This window comes from Globicephala melas, chromosome 7 (assembly GCF_963455315.2).
Source record: "Globicephala melas chromosome 7, mGloMel1.2, whole genome shotgun sequence".
In the NCBI taxonomy this organism is placed as follows: domain Eukaryota; kingdom Metazoa; phylum Chordata; class Mammalia; order Artiodactyla; family Delphinidae; genus Globicephala; species Globicephala melas.
Genome location: NC_083320.1, coordinates 11,677,472 through 11,697,759, shown reverse-complemented (window position 1 = coordinate 11,697,759; position 20,288 = coordinate 11,677,472). Strand labels below are relative to the sequence as shown.

Here is a 20,288-nt window from a genome sequence, read left to right as displayed (position 1 = left end):
CAAAAACCACCGAATTGTATAGTTTAAGACAGTTTTATGGTGTGTGAATTATATCTCAATTTTAAAAAATCAATGCTTAAGCATCTGGAAAGTTAGGCATTAGCAAAATATTCAACCTGAGTGATAGCAGGCCTCTGATAAATACTTGCCAAATGACTTGAACAAACCTACATTCTCCTCTATGATTCTTATTTTTTAGAGAATATGCTTAAAATATATGGAACCTAAATGAAATTTTCCAAAGGCATGACAATAGTAATAATGACATATCATTAATCTACCTCATATAGGTATTGATAAACCTTTTCTTGATTCTTAACTAAAAATCTCACACAATTTTAAAAGATCTCAATGAATAATTTTAAGATTTGTTGCACTTTCAGTGACCTGGAAGGCTGTTTTCAGAAAAGCGTTCAATTACTTCTATTAAGACTGTAGTTTCTTTCTTTCGTGTGAAATTAATTTGGTTACTGTCAGATGCCAGACTGGGAATATAATTTATAACTGGTACATATTCTTGCAGTTTAATGGCCTCAGTTCTTCTTGAACATTTAAACTGAAAATTGATATATAATGTCATCCTGGTAAATGATAATGATGAAACATTTCCTGCTTTGTAAGTAGAGCTGAAAATCGTCATAGTAAGTTTCTTTTCCCTTTTGGTAAAATTCCTTTCTTTACCCCGTGAGACATGTTGGTTTCCCAAGTTATGAATTCAGTTTCTTTTGTTTGTTCTAGCCACTTAGTTTTTCTTATTACAACCTGTTTAATTTTTAATTTCTCATTAAAAGTAAATATGGCTTATTTTCCTGTCCATATTTCAAGAGGTCTTCCATTTCTCTCTGTCACAACCTTGATATAGCACTGTCTGGTGTGTATTACTACATAATTAAAACGCCATGGTTTTTTTGTTTTTTGTTTTCCTCATAAACAGAGCACTTCCAGGACAAGGTGACTGTTTAACAAACCACTACAGTATGAATTTAAAGAAGTTTGGTTTCTTTCTTCTTCTCCTCACCCTGCTCCTCCCTCTGTTTTATTTGCTCTCTCCACGTTTTCAGAAGAGCAGTCTTTGGTAAAGATTTTAACCGACAGCCAGATCTTCTAGGTAGTTCTAATCCTTGTGGCTCGCACTGCAGGTAGCACTGAAACTTGTAAATTGTCGTGAACCTTGTAGTGTTCATGGAACCTACTGACACCAGAGTGACAACCCTGTGGACGCTCTTATCAACAAAGCCCTTGTGGAAGTAGAAGTCAAACAGCTGTCTGGTCAGGGTTAAAATGCCATGTTTTTTTAATCAAATAGTTCTGGCAAAGCAACCTATTAATACGATTTAAATGGTTCAGAGGTTTATTCCTGTCCAGTTGAGATAAATGTTACAACACTCTTCTGGAAGTAAATGATAAGTGGAATAATATGTACAGTGCTCTGGGGAAGGTTGCTGCAATTGTAGGAAAAATACTTAGGGATGAATGTATCATAGACCTTTTCAGTCAGTCTTGTTTATTTTATAATGTAGATATATTCAGCATGCTCATCTTGAGTCAATGGACAAACACCTATTAAGCACTGACTGTATACGAGTCACTATGCTAGGCTCTGGGTATTCAGTGGTGATCAAAATAGATAGTTCTGCCCTCAGCATTTATGCTATAATCGTGGAGCTCCCGGTGTGGGAGCACCTGGGTGGTTGGATCATAGTGACCAAGGCAGAGACCAGTGTGAGCTGAGACCAGAGGGGTAGGCAGGACAGTGGTAAGCACGAGCGTGTAGTTACGGTCAAGAGTTTGGACTTCATTCCAACTGTAACGATAAGCCATTGAAGGCTTACTGCAGGGGAATCCCACTTTAGTTTTATAAAAATTACCCTGAGCAGTAGTGAAAAATGGTTGTTGGGTAGAAGAGGAGAAGCAGAGTTTATGTTGTAATCCAGGCAAGTTATAATGGTGGCTTAGACTAGAGTAGTGGCTCTAGAGCTAGAAAGAGGTAGATGATACAAATAGTTTGGAAGAGTTAGCAAAGTGTGGTGGATGGGATTTGGGGGAAGCAGAGTGAAGAGGGAGAAGGATGTGTCGAGGATGTTGTCTGTATCTCCAACCTGAACACCTGGGTAGCTGGAGATTCTGTGTCCTGAGATCTGGCACATGGGAGGAGGGGTAGACTTGGAAGGGACTGTCCAGTGTTCAGTTTGGGGCGTGTTGAATGTGAGGGGGAGGATATGTTTACAAGGCGGGGGGTGGGGATGGAGTGCAAGGACCAGCCTACTCTTCCTCGCGCTGGTGTAACTGGTTATGGGCTGAGTACAGGTTAGAATAACAAGTCACTTTCAAAACCAAACACATTGCACTGGTTTCCAGCTTATGAATCATGCCTCTATGCTTTCTGCTACAGCTCAGCTCTCTAAAAATATCTGTGTAATTATGGACAGGATGAAACAATATTCATCTTACAGTAAGATGTGTGCCTGCCTGGCCCACGAAGTCAGGTTACAGATTTGATCTTCACAGGAACCAGTTAGATTTTCTGTTATCTTGTTACAAACAGGCTACATCCCTCACCTTGGATGGCTGACTTGATTACTTATTAGGAAGGAAACTGGGCCATAGAGCCGGTTTGAAATAGTGTCGATTTATCTTCGCTACTTAAAACTACGGTCTAGTGGCCTTTTGGAAAACAGAGCCCAACCTATATTATGCACTTCTCATGTTGGTTATGGTTCTATCTGCCTTTACGTTACGCATACCACATCATTTTATTCATCTTGTGATTTTCTGCAGCCAGTATTTTTATTTCCTTCAACAAATAGAAATGATAGAAATGGGCCATTTAGGGGCCGGGATTGCAAGTGTTTTGGTCTTTGCTGTACCTCTAATGCCTGGCACAGGGACTGGCATGCATTTGGCACTTGATATTTATTCTAAAAACTAAGTGACTGAGGAATGGCTGAATAGTCATTCTGTAAGAAGGAGGGCTAATTCAGTTTTGGGAAATCAAGAGATCAGGTGGACTGTATTCTTCCTACAAGGTTGTGTCCCTGAAATCTGCGAAGTCAAAGCTGTAAAATGTAAATTTGGGAGCCATCCTGATAAAAAGAATTACAGAACCCATGAGAGTGGAATTCCATAAGTGTATGCAAAATAGCGTAGAATAAGAATAGAGTGAAACTGAGAAGCAGAGGAAGGGGAGTTGGGAGGAGGCAGGAACGTGCAGGAGAGCACAGCGTCCCAGGGAAGAAGGAGCAGCCAGCAGTGGGGAGATAGAGCTGAGGGTTAATGTGAGCCTGGGCGCACAGTGTGAGACAAGCTTGGGGAAATTCCACTGTCCTTTTGTTTATACTCTCCACCACTAACGATTCCAGTCGAGAGGGGACTTTTTCTTAAGCAAAGACATAATTATGTTTGATTTTCTGCTGTGCGTAGCCTGCCATCATAGGACACTGTACTGATATCGAAGGGCTTATTTTGTGATTTCTTATAAGCTGGTTACTTAATGATCAGGCCCATATCTTTCCATTGCTCCTGTTACAGGTAATGATGTTTGATATATATAATTATCTAGGGGAATTGGAAACATGTCACAGTAGTTGGAGATCTGAAAATCAACCTGAACGTCAAGGTGAAAAATATAGACTATTTCTCCAAAATTATCTGGGAGCGTTTCAGTTGAAATTTTATTAAATTCTCTAGTTCATGAGAATGCTACAAAGCTATAATAATAAGCCCTGGCAATAAAGAAACCTGGGGTTGTGCTAATAATGGGGGTACACCCATAACACATACGTATGTATAATATTTTCTTGGGCGTTTCTTTTGGGTGTGAAGTTGGTAAGAATCCCTGTGTGGAGAGGGATGGGGAGTACATTTGAGTCTTATTATTCGAATGTTAACGTTGCAAAGACTTTTTCTCCTAAGTGAGATTACTTTATAGTAATGAAAAAAGTAGCTACCATTTATTCAGTACCTACTTTGTTCCAGACATGTTACAGTAATCCTGAGAAGGAGGTATTATTTCTAATTTAAAGTGAAGAAATTGAAGTTTAAGTAATTTAGCATAGATCTCAGGGCTAGTAAGTAGGAATCTAGCTGTTTTTTACTCTAAAGCCCATGCACTTTCTAATGTGCTGTCTGAATGAGAACCTTTAGGGTATCAGAGTGCATTATATATTTGATTGGAGCCAAGATAGCTCCACAGGGAAATCAGAAAACCATTAGATGAGAACTTTTTCAGCATCCTGTCCCCTAATCTGCCTATTTACCCATATCTGCACCTAAAATTCTTCTTCCTTCCTGTTATGATGGACAAGGCTATTCCCTCTAAGGACTTGATTCTTTTTCTCTTTTGCATCTTTAGTCTGTGTCTCTTTCTTTACTAGCTTTTCCCCATAAGCCTAACCTAGACCTTTTCCGAAGCAAATACCTTCTGTATTGGTTAGTAATTGCTGTATGACAAACCACTCCAAAATTTGGTGAAGTTAATTTAAAATATCATTTATTTAGCTCACAGTTCTGTGGGTCAACGAATTAGTCTGGGCTCAGCTGGATTTACTTATGCATTTGTGGTCAGCTGCTGGTCAGCTAGACCACTTTGCTTCTGAGGCATTAGCTGGTCAGTGGCCAGGGCCATCAGGGTGACTAGAGCATGTGTCTTCCGTTGTCCAGTAGGCCAGCCCGGACTTGTCCACATGGTTGCCTAGGAGGGTTTCAAGAGACAGCAGAAGTCTGCAAATCATCTTGAGGCCTAGATTCGGAACTAGTGTCGCTTGCTTTTCATTCTGTCAACCAAAGCAGGTCACAAGGCCAGCGCAGGGCATGGAGAAGTAGACCCGTGAATATGGCACTCTTCCTCGTGGGCAAATCCAATCTACCCTCCAAGACCACCTCAGCCTGAGTTGTGTGCCTTGGGTCTGGGCTTCCTCTGTCCCTGCACTGAGAACATTGTGTGGCAGTTGTTGGTTTACTTCTTAGTAGAAAGTGAGCTCCTTAAAGACAGCGACTGTGTTTTAATCCAGGATTTGGCTCATAGTGGGTAACTTTTAAAAGTGGAAATTTTTCTGAAAATAAAGCAGTCTAGCAGTTGACATCTGGTGATATGGCATAGAAGATAATATATGCTTGCATTTTAAGACTTGCTTGCTAATGTTGAAGAACTTTGGAGCAGACTCTATCTAATATATAAATATCGAATATTTCTTTAAAAAAGTGAAGGGGTGAAGAATTCTCTCCAGCATTCTGAGAAGAAGTAATTATTAAATATTTGTGCACTATCTTTGTATGTTTTTTTGTTAGGTTATAAGTTTGTTTATAAGGAAGACAAGTTACCTTTTCATGGCATATTTGTCAGCAAAAGCATACCCATCCATTAACTGGTCCACTGGGATCTGGGATGACATTTCTCCTTTAGGATGTAAAATGAGGAGGGACATCAGCCAGTGTCCTGGGCGTTACTCTGGAAGACACAGAAAATAATGCTTCTGTTAGATGGGAGATGAGATATACATAATGTAAGACCATCTTTTAAGTGAGCACGTCTTGTCACTGTCCTAATTCTTAATTGACGGATTTTCATGTGCATTTTATTTTACATCTTAGGCTCAGCTGCCTCTGTATCTTCCCAGATTCTTCACGTCTGACCACATTTTCCCGTCACAGGCTTGATATCTAACCATGCAGCGGAGGTCAAGAGGAATTAGCACTGGGCTGCTCCTGCTCCTTTCTCAAATCTTCCGCGTTGGGATCAACAATATTCCACCTGTCACCCTAACAACTTTGGCTCTCAACATCTGGTTCTTCTTGAATCCTCTGAAGCCGCTGCTTAGCTCCTGCCTTAGCGTGGAGAAGTGTTACCAGCAAAAAGACTGGCAGCGCTTACTGCTTTCCCCGATTCACCACGTGGATGATTGGCACTTGTATTTCAATATGACATCCATGCTCTGGAAAGGAATTCATCTGGAAAGAAGACTAGGAAGTAAATGGTTTGCCTACGTCATCACCACATTCTCCCTACTCACTGGGGTGGTGTACCTGCTCCTGGAATTTGCTCTGGCAGAATTTATGGATGACCCTGACTTCAGAAGGGACTGTGCTGTAGGTTTCTCAGGTAAGGCAGATGCATTTCTAAGGTAGTCCACATGAAAACAGTAAGGGAGGTGCAGCTGTTGTCATTTTTTGAAGCAGGGGTCCCAGTTGGTGAGGGAACTGAATTCTGAGTGGCTAAGCACTGCTGGGGCTTGGATTTTGGTGAATAGGCTGATTGGAGCACAGGAGAGACATAGATTTTGCTGTTTCCCATTATGCCGCATCATTCACTCTTGGACAGTTGAGACTAGGGTCTGCCCAAAGGTAATTTTGTAGGAGACGTGGTCCTGGAGATATGCACTGGCTCCATTATGGTGGGACGAGGGAGAGAGGCACTGGTGTACTTGTGGGAGTTCTCTAAAAAGATGGGTATGCATCTCAATAACGCCATTAAAATAAATGCACCACACCCTACAATGGCATGCTCACTGTGTTTTCAGAGCCATGATAGTCTTTATACATAATTCATGCTGTTTAATTAATGTAACAGGTCCCTAGGGAGGTGGCCTTGTCTTGATTTTGTAGATGAGGAAGCTAAGGCCCAGAGAAGTCAGGTAACTTGCTCAAGGTTGCACACCTCATAAGTGACGGAGCTGGGATTTGAACCCAGTCTTCGTGGCTTTAAACACGTATTACATTGCCTCTCACTGTTCCCCTCACTAGTTCTTTTTTTACATTTTTCTCATAGGACTAAATTGCCATCAGGACTTAAAATAGGTATCGTGAAAATTAGCATGTGAAGGGTAGGAGGGAAATAGTCCCGAAACCAAAGGAGATCAAACCCTTCCCTCTGTTTTCCCTGCCGTCCTTACCCCTTCCCTCTAAGGTGCATCCTCATGCATCTGATTGTGTGAGAAGAAAGGAAATAAGCCCTGCCTTCAATATGTCTTTCCATAGGAGTTAGAAAACTACACGTTAATGATATTTTTTAAATTGAGTTAAAAATCACATAGAATGAACGATTTTGAAGTTTACAGTTCAGTGGCATTTAGTATTGCACCATTGCGGGTGTCTTATTCCCATTTTATGTGTTATATATTTAGTAGCATACTCAAAGTCAGTATGAACTTCCGTGTTAAGAAACATCAAAGGAATGATTGCCTTGAAGACTGTTTTTCTACCAAATGCTGGGTTGACTTGTAAGGAATAGAGTATGTTTCGAAGCAAAAAGTTGGATGTAATGGAATAATCATTTTCACTTTCAGTTAGTTTTCTTTGTAAATGTTAATCATCTCCACATTTGGATTGTTGATATTTATATGCTCTTTATCCTCTTTTAGGAGTTTTGTTTGCTTTGAAAGTTCTTAACAACCGTTATTGCCCTGGAGGCTTTGTCAACGTTTTGGGCTTTCCAGTACCCAGCAAATTTGCTTGTTGGGCAGAACTTTTGGCTATTCATTTCGTCTCGACAGGGTAAGTGTTTACTCTTAGAGAATACAAATGAAGAACCTGATGTTCCATAGAGAAAGAATTATAGTCATAATGAGGTAATCAATTGTCTTTTACAGTGAAGTTTTTCTTTAACTATAAGGACAGAATCCAGCTTAATGGTTTTAATGTCAGATATTCCCGTGTTTGAATCTAGTCAGCTACTGACCTGCGTGATTTTGATGTATTTGTCTTATCTGAGTTTCCATTTCCTCACCTTTTAAGTTGAACCTGATACACAGATTTGGGGATTAATATTAACCAGCCTGTCAATTAATTAATTCTAATAACAATAATCTAAAGAGGCACATAGAAACCACGTAATTAGAAAGATACGAAATCAAAAGGTATGTTGGTCCAGTGCTTTTAAGCCATTTTAGTTGTGAATTTTCTTGGTGGTAGACTCTTTAAACAAAAGACTTTACTCACAATTTTGATATAGAAAATTGATCAACTCTGAACTGTTTTGGATGGAGAGGAAGCATAGGGCTCCACTCCCTTTGCCTTACCCCCGTGTCACTGACTGCCTTAAGAGGCACCTCCACAGAACCTTAGGGCTCCAGGGAACACATTTTGGGAATCACTGATGTCTGCGAATTTCCTTTATGGGTGAGGACAGGGAAATTCAGAAGGTTTAGGGACTCATCAAGCAGTGTCGTGGTAGACACTAGACTAGTTAGGATTCAGGCCTCTGGACTCCTGGTCTGGGTGTTCTCGGGGGGGAGACGGGGGTGAGGTGGGGCGTGCTTTTCCGCTTTGGTTCTTTTCTCTACTTTCTGTTCAGGAAAAAGAGAGTGAATTGTGTTATTTTCCCACCTCTTCCACCAGCTGCACTTCTCTTAATCTGTGTAATGCACCTGGAAGCCCATGGTTTGCTCATTTATTTTTACTTCGGGGACCTGGATGCTGTTTGGAGAAGGGGGAGATTCAGGAAGATTCAGAAAGAAGTAAGAAGGATATTTTTCTGCTGCTGTGCTTTTCAGACAGGAGCTTTTTTCCTCAGCTTTCCATTTGTGTGACTGCGTTGGGTGTAGTACTTTATTTGAGAGTATTCTCCTTGGGCTGTGTGTCAGCCCAGTAACCTTGAGTCCTTCTTTAATGCTAATTTCCCATCATGGGCAGCCATTGCCAGCTGGTCCGTAAAAGGCAGTGATGTGGCCACTGAACACCACTCATTTGCAACTGTATTGTTATCTTGTGACAGTTCCACGAAGAAAGCCTAACAAAATCTTCAAAGTTTTCTTTGAAAAAGGGTCCAGTAATGTCTGTCCCTTATCTGAACAGCCCTCTCTATACCTTGTCACTCACAGCTCCCTGACTTGCTTGATGTGACTCGGTTCTCTGTGGAGACCAGAGACTCTTGTGTGTGAGGGCAACACCCAACATTCATATGAAAATCACTCTCTCTGGTACTTGAACTTTTATTCTGTAATGAATCCATTGAACAGCAATGCCTTTAATAGTCTCATGCAACTATTTCTGAAGACTCCATCACGCATTTTATTTTTTTAGGGTTCCCCCCCCCTTTACATAGATAAGGGATGGTTGCATTTTTATGTAATATGCTTATTCGGCGTGGAGGGACCTGATATTCTGAGCTTGGGAATTAAACGGAATTTCCTTTGAAGTTTGAAAGACAAAATCTTTTGGTTTTTAAGATTTGACTGCTTTGAATGATAAACTTCTGATATCCAGGCATCTGCTTATGCATGTGTCCATTGAAGACGGAGCTGAACGCTGGTCCAGGAAACCTAAGAGGGGCATGCTTTTTGAGATGGATCTTGGAAGGATGGGGGAAACCAGAGCTCTCTGGGCTCTGCATTGTTATTCTCCTGGTGGTTGTCAATTAGAGTTTTCATTGGGAAAACACTGTAAATCTTTACAACAAAGCCTGCTTTATCGACGGACTTAATGAGCTGCCCTTTGGGAGAAAAAAAAACCTGCCAGGCAAACATTTGGTGGACCTCTGTGTTTTATGAAAGCCACAGAATTAGTAATTTCCCCAGTTAGGGAGTTTTATGGAGGGAAGCCACTCCAAACAGCCAGCCGTTGGTTCAGCACTGTGAGAGGTTATGGACTTGACCAGCAGAGTGACGTAATCGCACTCCTTTGCTGGAGCTTTTGCTTTTACAGTTCTCGTGTGTCCCTTGTTTCAGTGACATCTTTGCCTCACATGGTCTTTTACTTTCCCTGCATGTCCTGGGACCCTGGTAGGTGGTTGTGTTTAAAGAAGTGACCCTCCTCCCAAGGTGGCACAGTGGGGAGGTGATTGCAAAATTCTAATTTTCACCTTAAAGCTCAAATTTTATCATTGACAATAAATATCACTAGTTTTTTTTTTTTTTTTTGTGGTACGTGGGCCTCTCACCGTTGTGGCCTCTCCCGTTGCGGAGCACAGGCTCCGGACGCGCAGGCTCAGCGGCCATGGCTCACGGGCCCAGCCGCTCCAAGACATGTGGGATCTTCCCGGACCGGGGCACGAACCCGTGTCCTCTGCATCGGCAGACGGACTGTCAACCACTGCGCCACCAGGGAAGCCCTCTTTTTTCTTTTTAAATGTGCATGTGTGGCTGTGAAAAATACAGCGACTACTGGTACTGTTTGGAGTCACCGCCTTGATTCATTTGATTCAAGCGGCCAAGGCACAAGCAGTTGGACCCACCATTGCTTTTACACCACTAATGCAAACATCAACACGTGGAAAACGGCACATGATACCTCAGTATAATTATGAAAATAGTTCTGACTTCATGAACTGCTGGAAGGGCCTCTGGGACCTCCAGTGGCCCATGGAGCACACTTTGAGAATCGCTGCTCCCAGCTCTCATGCTGCCTCTCTAGCACTACTCTTGACCGTTTCTTAGCTTGTATGAAAGGAAAGATGGGGAGCTTCATGCAGTCAGGGATGGCAGAGAAAGGGAAGCAGTGAAGTATGTGAGAACGTATATTGTATAACCACTGAAATTGCTAATTAACGGTTGCTAATTAGCATGAACTGTTAACACTGTCTGAAGGAGAATGGCCACTTGTCACTCTCATTACAGGGACTGACTATAAGATCTGCCTGTGTTCCACACAGGACAGAATTCCTTAGATGCAGGGAACTCCCGTCCTACTTTCAGTTCTCTCCTTGCGTCTGCTTACATTTTGTGCTAAGGTGCTTCTGGCATATTCATCTAAAATGCAACATGCAGTTCTTTCTTCCCCAGTAGTACTGAGATAGGGAATATAAAAGAAAAGTGCATTCGGCTGGCATATACTGTTTGAGTGTCAGTTGACACCCCTGTGGATCTAGCTACGTAGTAGTCTATTGGATTTTTGCCTTGGGAATTAGAACTGAGGTTGGGGAATAGCAATTTGGAAGATGACGGTAACACCATCTCCTGTCCCACATGTTCTTTTAGAACTTTGCCACTCTACCTAGAGGTGGGGTCCAGTGTACCTCCCCCTGAATTGGGTGGATTTGTGACTCAGTGTAATCATTAGATGGCAGCAAAAGTGCCATGTTAATTCTGAGGCAAGAAGTTTCTTGCCTTGTGAGCTGAAACACTTGCCCATGGAGCCCATGTTCCCTGATTCCACCATGCTACGAGGAAGTGGCGCGTGACCTGTGAGTGAGTGGCCATTATATACAGCCATGAGTCCCCTCAGCCTCAACATTGTGGAGCAGAGACCTGTCACCCCCTGTGCTTTCTGAATTCCTGACCCACAGAATCTGTGAGTGGAAGAAAACAAGTGTTGTTTTATGTCACTACATTTGGGGAGATTTGTCCTACGTAATGTCAACGAGTTGAATGAAAAAAAAGGGAGGGAAACTAGAATGAAAAGCAAAGGAGTACAAAGGGCAGTGTTTGGGCAGTGGGGGAGAGAGTGGAGTGAAAGCAGAAGAGAGCCAAGGGTGGAGGCCTGGGGAGGAATCCATGCTGAGATGCTGTGGTACCACGAGTCATAACATCACCACTCATCAAATAGCAGGGCTTTAAAGCAGTGGTTGGCAACTGTGGGTTCTAATCATTTAAAACGTTCTGAAATCAATGTAGTGGGTCACAACCAGCATTTGAAAGAAAGAGAGAGAGAGGGAGGGAGGGAGGGAGGAGAGGAGAGAGGAAGGAAGGAAGGAAGGAAGGAAGAGAGGGGAGTGGGAGGGAGGGAAGGAAAGAGAAAGATGGGTTAGTGTTGAATGTGGTAAGGGTATTATTTCAAGGAACTTTTGTTTTAGCTATATGTATGTGTGTGCTATATTTCTAAAAATGTATTTTTATTGTGGGACACAGTACAAAGATTTTGGGAGGTGTTGCTTTAAAGCAGCTACTAGTTGCTTAAACTAGAGTTAAATACATTTATAGGATCAGAGACATTTATTGCCTTCAGCGAAAGAGGATTAGATTGCCAGGTCTTTGGTGGCAATGAGATGAACAGGCTGTGACTCCAGATTTCTACTAATTTATTGTCTTTCATTAGAATAAGTGCTAGTTTACAAGGCTTATCAAGGACCGAGTGAGCTCTCAAGATAGCTGTCTGTATATGGAGATGTATGCTAACAGATTTAGACTTCACCTAAACCAGAAATGCTAGTAACGGTTGTTCAGTTATAAAGTTATTCGTAAAAATCCTTTGCGAATTCAAGAGAAAGGGGTTATCTAGAGCAAAGGAGACAATGAAGTGTAAAAGTTGCCACATTTTCCCAAAAAGTATAATATTCCTCTCCAAGCCTTTTAAATGTAGACGTATTCAATAACTTAGTAGAAAATAAAACAAAACCTGAATGGATATAGGGTTAAAATATACATTGGGAGTTTGTGTAAGCAAGCAAGTGGCAAATAGGTAAATCCAATGATACTTAATTGTGCTTTGGAGAGAATGCTCCTTTGACAAGAATGGCCTGATGGATGAGAGCTAAGCAGGAACTGTGGTCTTCTCAGGGCTGGGGCTGTGTTATGGCAGCCCATGGAGAGGAGAGAGGGCTGCTGTCTGAGATTCCTGTTCTTCAAGGGCGGATTAAGTTGCTTTTCAAGAAGTTATATTACACAATTGCATCTTTTGTTTTGTATCTACTGGGACGGTTGCATTTTTCTACTAAACTTGGATGACAAATGTTGCATATATAGAATTGATACTCACCCTCTGTTTTATTTCACTGAAACATGTTTTCACAGCCTGTTAAAGAGTTCAGTTTGAATCAACGTCCCAGGACTCTCCTGAGCAGATTTTTCTTCTGCATTCCTTGGATGTCCATTGGTATATTTCCTCCCTTTTCCCTTTACAGACTCCTGTAAAGGAAGGTTATATAAGTTATATAAAGGAGTTAGTTAATTTGTCTGTCTCCAGGAGGGCTTCCAGTTGACCAGGACTCAAGGTGAGAGCAGTACTTAACCAAAGCAGTGATTCCCTTGAGTTAGGTTTTACGAGATGAGAATGAGAAATTTCGAGGCAGAGAACTTTCCCTCCCACTAGAATTGGAACTCTTCGAGGGAAAGGGAGTGTGTAAATCATCTCTCTAGCTCTGGAGTCCAAGTTTGTGGCAAGAGAGGAGACCCAGCCTTGTCCTGAGCCCATCCCTGACCACCATAGGAAGAGCTTCAAGCTAAATAGGAGGTGCATTAAGAACAGAAAAGAATTGTATCTGACTACTAAGTTTCTTCTTTCTTTTATAAGAGATTTAATGTAACAATTTCTTTAAAAAACTGGTTATATTACGTAAAGAATTAAACTGAAAAGAAAGCAGTAGCTGAACGAGAGTGTAACGTAATTTCTCAGCTCCTAATTGAAAGAACAATATATTCATTGTAGAAAAGTTGACGATATATAAAGTATGATAAAGAAAACAAATTGCCCATAGTCTCCTTCCCAGAGAAAACTACTTTAAGCATTCTGCCATCACACACCTCTTCCCTTATACGCAATTATATTTCCTATTTTCTCATTTAACTTGTTATAAGCAACAGCTCTTCAAAAGCCTCAGTTTTAATGGTGTATAATGATTCCTGTTGTGGTTCCTTTATTTTCTCATTCACTAATTTTACATGCTAATTTTATTACCTAATCGTCCAAATTATAAGTGAGGATGTCTATCAAAGCATCATTTGCTAGTCTTGGCTCCCAGGTCTGAATATGTCCTCAGAGTAGATTTCCAGAATTAGAATAATGGATTTGAACTATTTTCATGGCACTTTTATACATTTTACCAACTTGCTTTCTATAAGTTTGTTCTAGTTTATAGCCTACCAACAGCATATGAGAGTGTCTGCTTCCCCACTTCTTGGCCAGCCTGAATATTTGCTGTAAGGTTTTTGGAAATCTGATATGTAACAAAAATTATTCTCTTGCTGTTATTTATACTTCTATTGTTAGTGAAATGGGACAACTTTTTATTTCCTTTTTAGTAAGTTATATTTCCTTGTCTGTGATTTGTCTTTGTGTCCTCTACATATTTTCAGGACGCTATAATTGTTCATTGTTAGAGTGATGATACTGAATTTCAAGGTGTTCTTATTAGATTATATATACTAAGAAACCTTAAGTACACAGTACAATTTTAAGTTCTATAAATAATAACTTAGCCAGTGTCTATGGGGATTTTTTTTTTGGCTGATATGAATGGATAAAGATTTATTCTAAACTATAGCTAAGAACAGAAAGTCTTTTACACTGAAAATCAAGAAATGATATGATAGGTTGTTTTGGGAGTAGATTGAAGACAGGATTTATTTATATGTTTTAAATAAATTTTATGTTTTAGAATGGCTTTATAGATTTACAGAAAAATTGTGAAGAGATACAGAAAGCTCCCACATAACCTGCACCCAGTTTCACCTAATTTTGACATCTTAACATTAGTATGGTATATTTGTTACAGTTGATAAGCCAATATGACACATTATTGTTAACTAAACTCCATGCTTTATTCAGATTTCCCCAGTTTTCATGTGATGTCCTTTTTCTGTTCTAAGTTCTTATCTGGAATACCACATGACATTTCATGTATCCTTAGGCTCCTGTGTTAGTCAGCTTGGGCTGTCATAACAAAATACTGTAGATTGGCTGGCTGAAACAACAGAATTTTATTTTCTCACAGTTCTAGAGGCTAGAAGTCCAAGATTAAGGTGCCAACATGGTTGGAGTCTGGCAAGGACTCTCTTCCTGGCTTGTATACGGATGCCTTCTTACTGTGTCTTCACATGACGGGGGAGGGACAGAGAGAGACAGAGAGAGAGAGAGAGAGTGCATGAGAGCATGCCATCATGAGAATCCCACCCTCATGACCTCATCTAAACCGAATTATCTCCCAAAGGCCCATCTCCAGATATCATCACATTGGGAGTTAGGGCTTCAACATATGAATTTGGGTAGAGACAAAATTCAGTCCATAGCAGCTCCTCTTGGCTGTGACAATTGGTTTTATTTTTAATGAAGAGTTGTGAGATATCACTCCTGAATGTCCGTGTATATAAGCATTAACTTCCTTTTATTTGCCCTCTTGTAACCCAGAAGTAGTGTTCAGTTAGCCATGTAGCATGGTTTCTAAGCAAGTTTTAATTTAGGTGTATGGACACCTCTTGTCCTCTGTTAAATGGAACTGCTGTGGCTCCACTGTAAAATGTGCATGTCATACACAGAGGTAGATATGAGAAATTTCCATCCCGACCAGAGCACACCAGCATGGAGGACTCCTGCTGTCTGTAAATTACTCAGACCTTGTTTCAGGCCTGCTTCACCCAATTGGCTGGCTCAGAACAGCAGAGAAGAACAGTAGGTAGAAATAAGGAAGCAGCTGTTTTTCCAGTTGAACACAGAGTTGTCTGGAATAAGGTTCACTACTCAGGTTGAAACTAATTGGCCATCATGCTGTGATGTAATTGTGGATGTGTGGATGATAGCACTTACCCAATCTGTACTTAACTAACTAGGCTTGTTAATGGTCAATTCTGGTGACTTAGTGACAGGTGCAAGACTTGGATTTACTGTATTGGATGTCTCAGGTAATGACAACTGGAGGCTATTTTTAAAAGATAGAATTTTTTAAAAATCAAAGAAAAGTCATATGCCCTAAGTTAAAAGGTGATATCAATAAGTACATCTTATTAAATTAAAGAGCTCTGTATAATGTGTGTTACAGGAAAAAGGGTGTTTTTTAATCTGAGAAGTTAATTACCAATTGTAGCAATTATTTTGAGTTGACTTTTTTTTTACTAGTATCTTTTTTAATGAAAAAAAAGAACCCTGTGAAGCACATTTATTTCCCTTTGGAGTATTTAGAATATGCACTTTGGTCTGTTTGGAATTTTTTTTTCAGGAGACACTATTGGAGATAAATGTTACAACTTTCACTCTCAATTAATAAGATGATAAATCACATCTCTGGAACTTCCTGATGTATTTTCTTAATTCTTCCCATTTCAGTATAAGGAGGAATGTTTTTAAATAGAAAGTTCTTTATATTTGTTAATTTCCCCCTTCCTCTTCTGCAGTATTAAGTGATTTTTTAGTTAAAAGTCTTGGGAGTTAAATAGTCAAGAGGACTGTTTTCCATTTACATTCAGGTTTGGTTCAAATTGTACAAAATGAAGACAGTCGGTGCTATGAATTGAAATCATTAGTACATCAATTATTCTGTGATAACCAGCTGAGAAGAGGCTGTAGACTACTTGAATGCTCCTTCCATTTAAACTTGGCTTCTCATTAGCTTATATGAGAGATGAAATAATTTGATTCTAATTTATCTCTCTTTAAATGAACATTGTTCCCCTCTGAATTCAAGAGTAGAACATTTTAATTTTGTAGTCATTTATAACACACAGGTCAAATAAATAACAAGTTTTATTTCTAGCAACATATCTCTTCTATTATTTATATTACTATATAGTTCCTTGATTCTAAGACACACTTTTTTTCCCCTACGTCTTTTTAGGGCAAAATAGGCCACAAACATAATAAAGATAACATCATAAATCAGTGGGGGAAAATAAGGGTTATTTAGCAAATGGTACTTGAAGAATAGTTTAACCATTTGGAAGAAATTAAACTTATAGCTTTAACTCACGGTACTCCGAAACAAATTTCATATAGATTATGTTTAGAAGATTTAAAAAACAACATCTGAAAAATGTCTAGGAGTGTGTGAGGGAAATTTTTCAGTTCTTGAATTAGGAGGCAATTTCTAAACCTAAAAACAATGAATATAACCTCAAATGAAGTCAAAAGCAACACTTTTTTTTCCAGGTCCAAATACATTATGCATTAAAACGAAAGGCAAAAAAGTTAGAAATATATGTGGAAAAAGAGGATCATATCTTTGCGATGAACAGTAATAACTGCAAGAAAGAAGTCCATCAATAGACAATGTACAGAAAAAAAAATTAATCAGTGACTAATAAATGTAAAACATAAAAATCCATTGTTGACCAAATACAGAAAATTAACATAATAAGCTATTTTACTTATTAAACCAACAAGATTAGAAAATTATTACTGTTGTTAAGAGTTTGGTGAAATGGGAGTTTACATAAACTTCTGATGGGACTGTATCTTGGTACAGACTTTCTGAAAAGTAATTTGATGATCTGTATCAAGAGCTGTAAAAAGTTTATACCCTTTAGTTTGGTAATTACCTTTCTAGGAAATTGTCCAAATTATAACTGTAAATACAAAAAAAATTTTTTTGACGTGAGTATATTTATTGTCATGAAGTGTTGGAAAATTGGAAACCACTTAAATATCTAGTAGTAGGTAAGTGGTTTAATAAATCATGTTGTAATAGAATATTATATAGCCATTAAAATGCTATTTTCAGAGATTATTTTAATGGAATTGGAAGATCATCAAGATAAGGATAGAGGGAGTTCCCTGGCGGTCCAGTGGTTAGGACTCCACGCTTTCACTGCCGTGGGCCTGAGTTCAATCCCTGGTCGAGGAACTAAGATCCTGCAAGCTGAGCACAGCAGGCCAAAAACACAAAACAAAAGATAAGGGTAGAAAGTAGAATACAAAATATTACATATGATGTGGTTTCAGTTTTTTTCCAAAGTAAAAATAGTCACCAAAAGGACTAAGAAAAGCACATAAACATATTATTACTTGTTAACGTTATGGAATTATTTATTGTTTTTATTCAACGTTTTTTGGCCAGATCCTCTATGGTGAGCATGCATTATTTACAGTGGAAAAATTGAGTTATTAAAATATTAACAGTAGCATATTTTCATGAGTCTTAACTTACCTGTGCCTCCTAAGTTCCAGGAGGGCAGAGCTATAGTCTGTTCTGTTCGCTGTGTATTCCCAGTGTCTAAAACAGTGCTTGGCCTATCACAGTTACTCAACAGTGTATGTTTGTTGAATAAAGACAGTTTGGGGTGGCTGGCCCAACTAAAGATAACAGGCAAAGTGTAAATTGTTGAGTTACTGACCCGAGTTCAGAAGTCTAGAGAGGAAAGAAGTCAGATGCAAAACCTGAGTGCTGAGTTAGAAGGCAAAGTCAATTCAAATGGACAAAAAAGAAAACAACACTCAGGAGGCTTGAGAGGCAGCTCAGCAAGGGAGCTAGAATGCTTGAAGCGCCCCTCAGTGCCCAGCAGTGCCTGGGCCCGTCGGCCCAGCCTCATCTTACACAGAGACCACACATTCCTACATGAGATAATAAGATAAACAGGGACTGTGTACCAGGCTACAAAGGCAGCTTCAATCACCTCTAAAAATAGAGATTTTATAGGCCATATTCTCTGATCACAAAGTAATAATAAAGACTTTAAAAACTAAATATCAGTAAAAGGAAAAAAAAATTCCAATAATCATTCATAATCACTTGGAAATTTAAATAACTCCATGATTAAGAGGAAAGTTAAAAAAAAACCTTTAGAAATGAACAATGAGAGCACTCCATGTCAAACTCTTTAAGTGCTTTTTATAATATAGCAAGGAAGTTTTAAAAGTAAATAAATGAAGTCCTCAACTTAAGCTAGAAAAGGAATAAATACAAGATTAGAGGATGAAGAAATTGATAATGATAAAAGCAAAATTTAATAAACTAAAAAGAAAAAATGATAGATAATTGGAGGGCCGTATCTTTAAAAAGACGAATCAAATGGACAAGTCTATGGCAGGTTTAATTAAGAAAATTAGAAGGAAAACTTGAAGCAGTAGATATGAAAAAGCAGATGTAAGTAGGTATGGAGGAAGCTAAATCAACTTCTAAAAGGGTGTATATTTTCATAAAAAAATTTTTTCTGGAGCTTCCCTGGTGGTGCAGTGGTTAAGAACCTGCCTGCCAATGCAAGGGACACGGGTTCGATCCCTGGTCCAGGAAGATCCCACATGCCGCGGAGCACCTAAGCCCGTGCACCACAACTACTGAGACTGCGCTCTAGAGCCCACGAGCCACAACTACTGAGCCCGCACGCCACAACTACTGAAGCCCGCATGCCTAGAGCCTGTGCTCCGCAAGAAGAGAAGCCACTGCCATGAGAAGTTTGCGCCCCGCAGCAGAGTAGCCCCCGCTCGCCGCAACTAGAGAAAGCCCGCGCACAGCAACAAAGACCCAATGCAGCCAAAAGTAAATAAATAAATTTATTAAAAATTTTTTTTTTCTGTTTTAAGAGATCACTTTTTTTATTATTATTAAAGTTTTGGACTAATATTGTTAAACCCAAAAATTCTTTTTAAAAGAAAACATAGAGATTTTATGATCCAAACAATATTGATATATAATCCTTACAATGTCTTTGAGTTTCTAAGGTGTATTCCAACATCAGTATTGCATCCAAAGTTGTAGAATTTATTTGATGAGATCTTACTGAGTCAGTTTGTGAGGGCTTAGATCCTGTAACTTTTGAGGGAAGATGTCCCAGTGTAACTGACATTGTGCAGATTTTGGTGAAGCAGTTAATTTTACTTTGAGGGTGATATAAATTCATTGTATGATATAAACCAAGTAACTTGAACTCTGAACAAAGGCTCACATTACTTCCTATTCCTCTGAAGTGATTTTGTGAAGTGTGATGCACCAGTGGGTAAAAATACTTCAGGACTTGCTAATGAAAGACAGAGTATACAGAATCTGCTTTTCTAGCACATATTTTTATAGATGTTGAAAACGGTGTTGTCAAACGATATTTTAAAAGCTGTCAGGTGTGTGTGTTTTTCAAATGAGTTTTAAATAATTCAGTACCATGCAGGCGGCAGAAAAATGGCCTTATAAACTTGCAGTGCTCTTTTGTACTGAATATACTAGTGGAGTCTATGAATTAGAAATGAACACTATTCGATACATCTTTTTACTAATAACCAGTATGGTGTTGATGGAAATTCTCTGTTACTAATGTTTCTCTTTTTCTTTGTTTTTTTGTATTTTCCCATTAGAGAATTGCCTTAAAGTCGTTTCAGCACAGGTACCACATGTGTACTTATGGTAGGTTTCTAATAGGAGCCGTGATCACTGACTCATGGCAGCCTCCTCCCCTTTTCTTCCCTCTTGTGTGCTGCTGAGTGAGGGATGAGGGGAGAGTCCACGTGGAAGACAGTTCACTTTGAATAAGTGTGAGATTCCTAAGAGCTTGCCTACCCGGATAGGTGGTGGCCAAATAACCTTGTGGAATATTAAGTCTCCTCCTTAATTCAGGAGTCTAATTGGGAGTGAAAAAGTAAGGATCATAGGTTATGATGAGTCTTCGCCACATTTCTCATTGACTCATTGCTCCTCTCATATTTCTCCTGATCTTATCCAGGAAAACTTGTTTATGCGGAAAAGCTAAGTGGCATGTGTGGTCCTCTGTACAGTTCTTCCTCCTGCCAAT

General features: G+C 39.5%; 1 protein-coding gene across 10 annotated transcripts in view; it reads left to right on the top strand.

Annotated features, from left to right (window-relative positions):
- Positions 1-20,288, top strand: part of RHBDD1 (rhomboid domain containing 1) — a 115,350-nt gene that overhangs the window by 17,190 nt on the left and 77,872 nt on the right. For 6 of the 10 annotated variants that reach the window (XM_060301767.2, XM_060301764.2, XM_060301765.2 and 3 more), the window contains 2 exons: positions 5,590-6,097; positions 7,356-7,488. In XM_060301767.2, the coding sequence (XP_060157750.1) occupies positions 5,665-6,097; positions 7,356-7,488 (566 nt within the window). In that variant the 5' untranslated portion in view covers positions 5,590-5,664. The remainder of the gene's footprint in view (positions 1-5,589; positions 6,098-7,355; positions 7,489-20,288) is intronic. The other 4 variants (XM_060301771.2, XM_060301770.2, XM_060301772.2 and 1 more) reach the window with 1 other exon arrangement.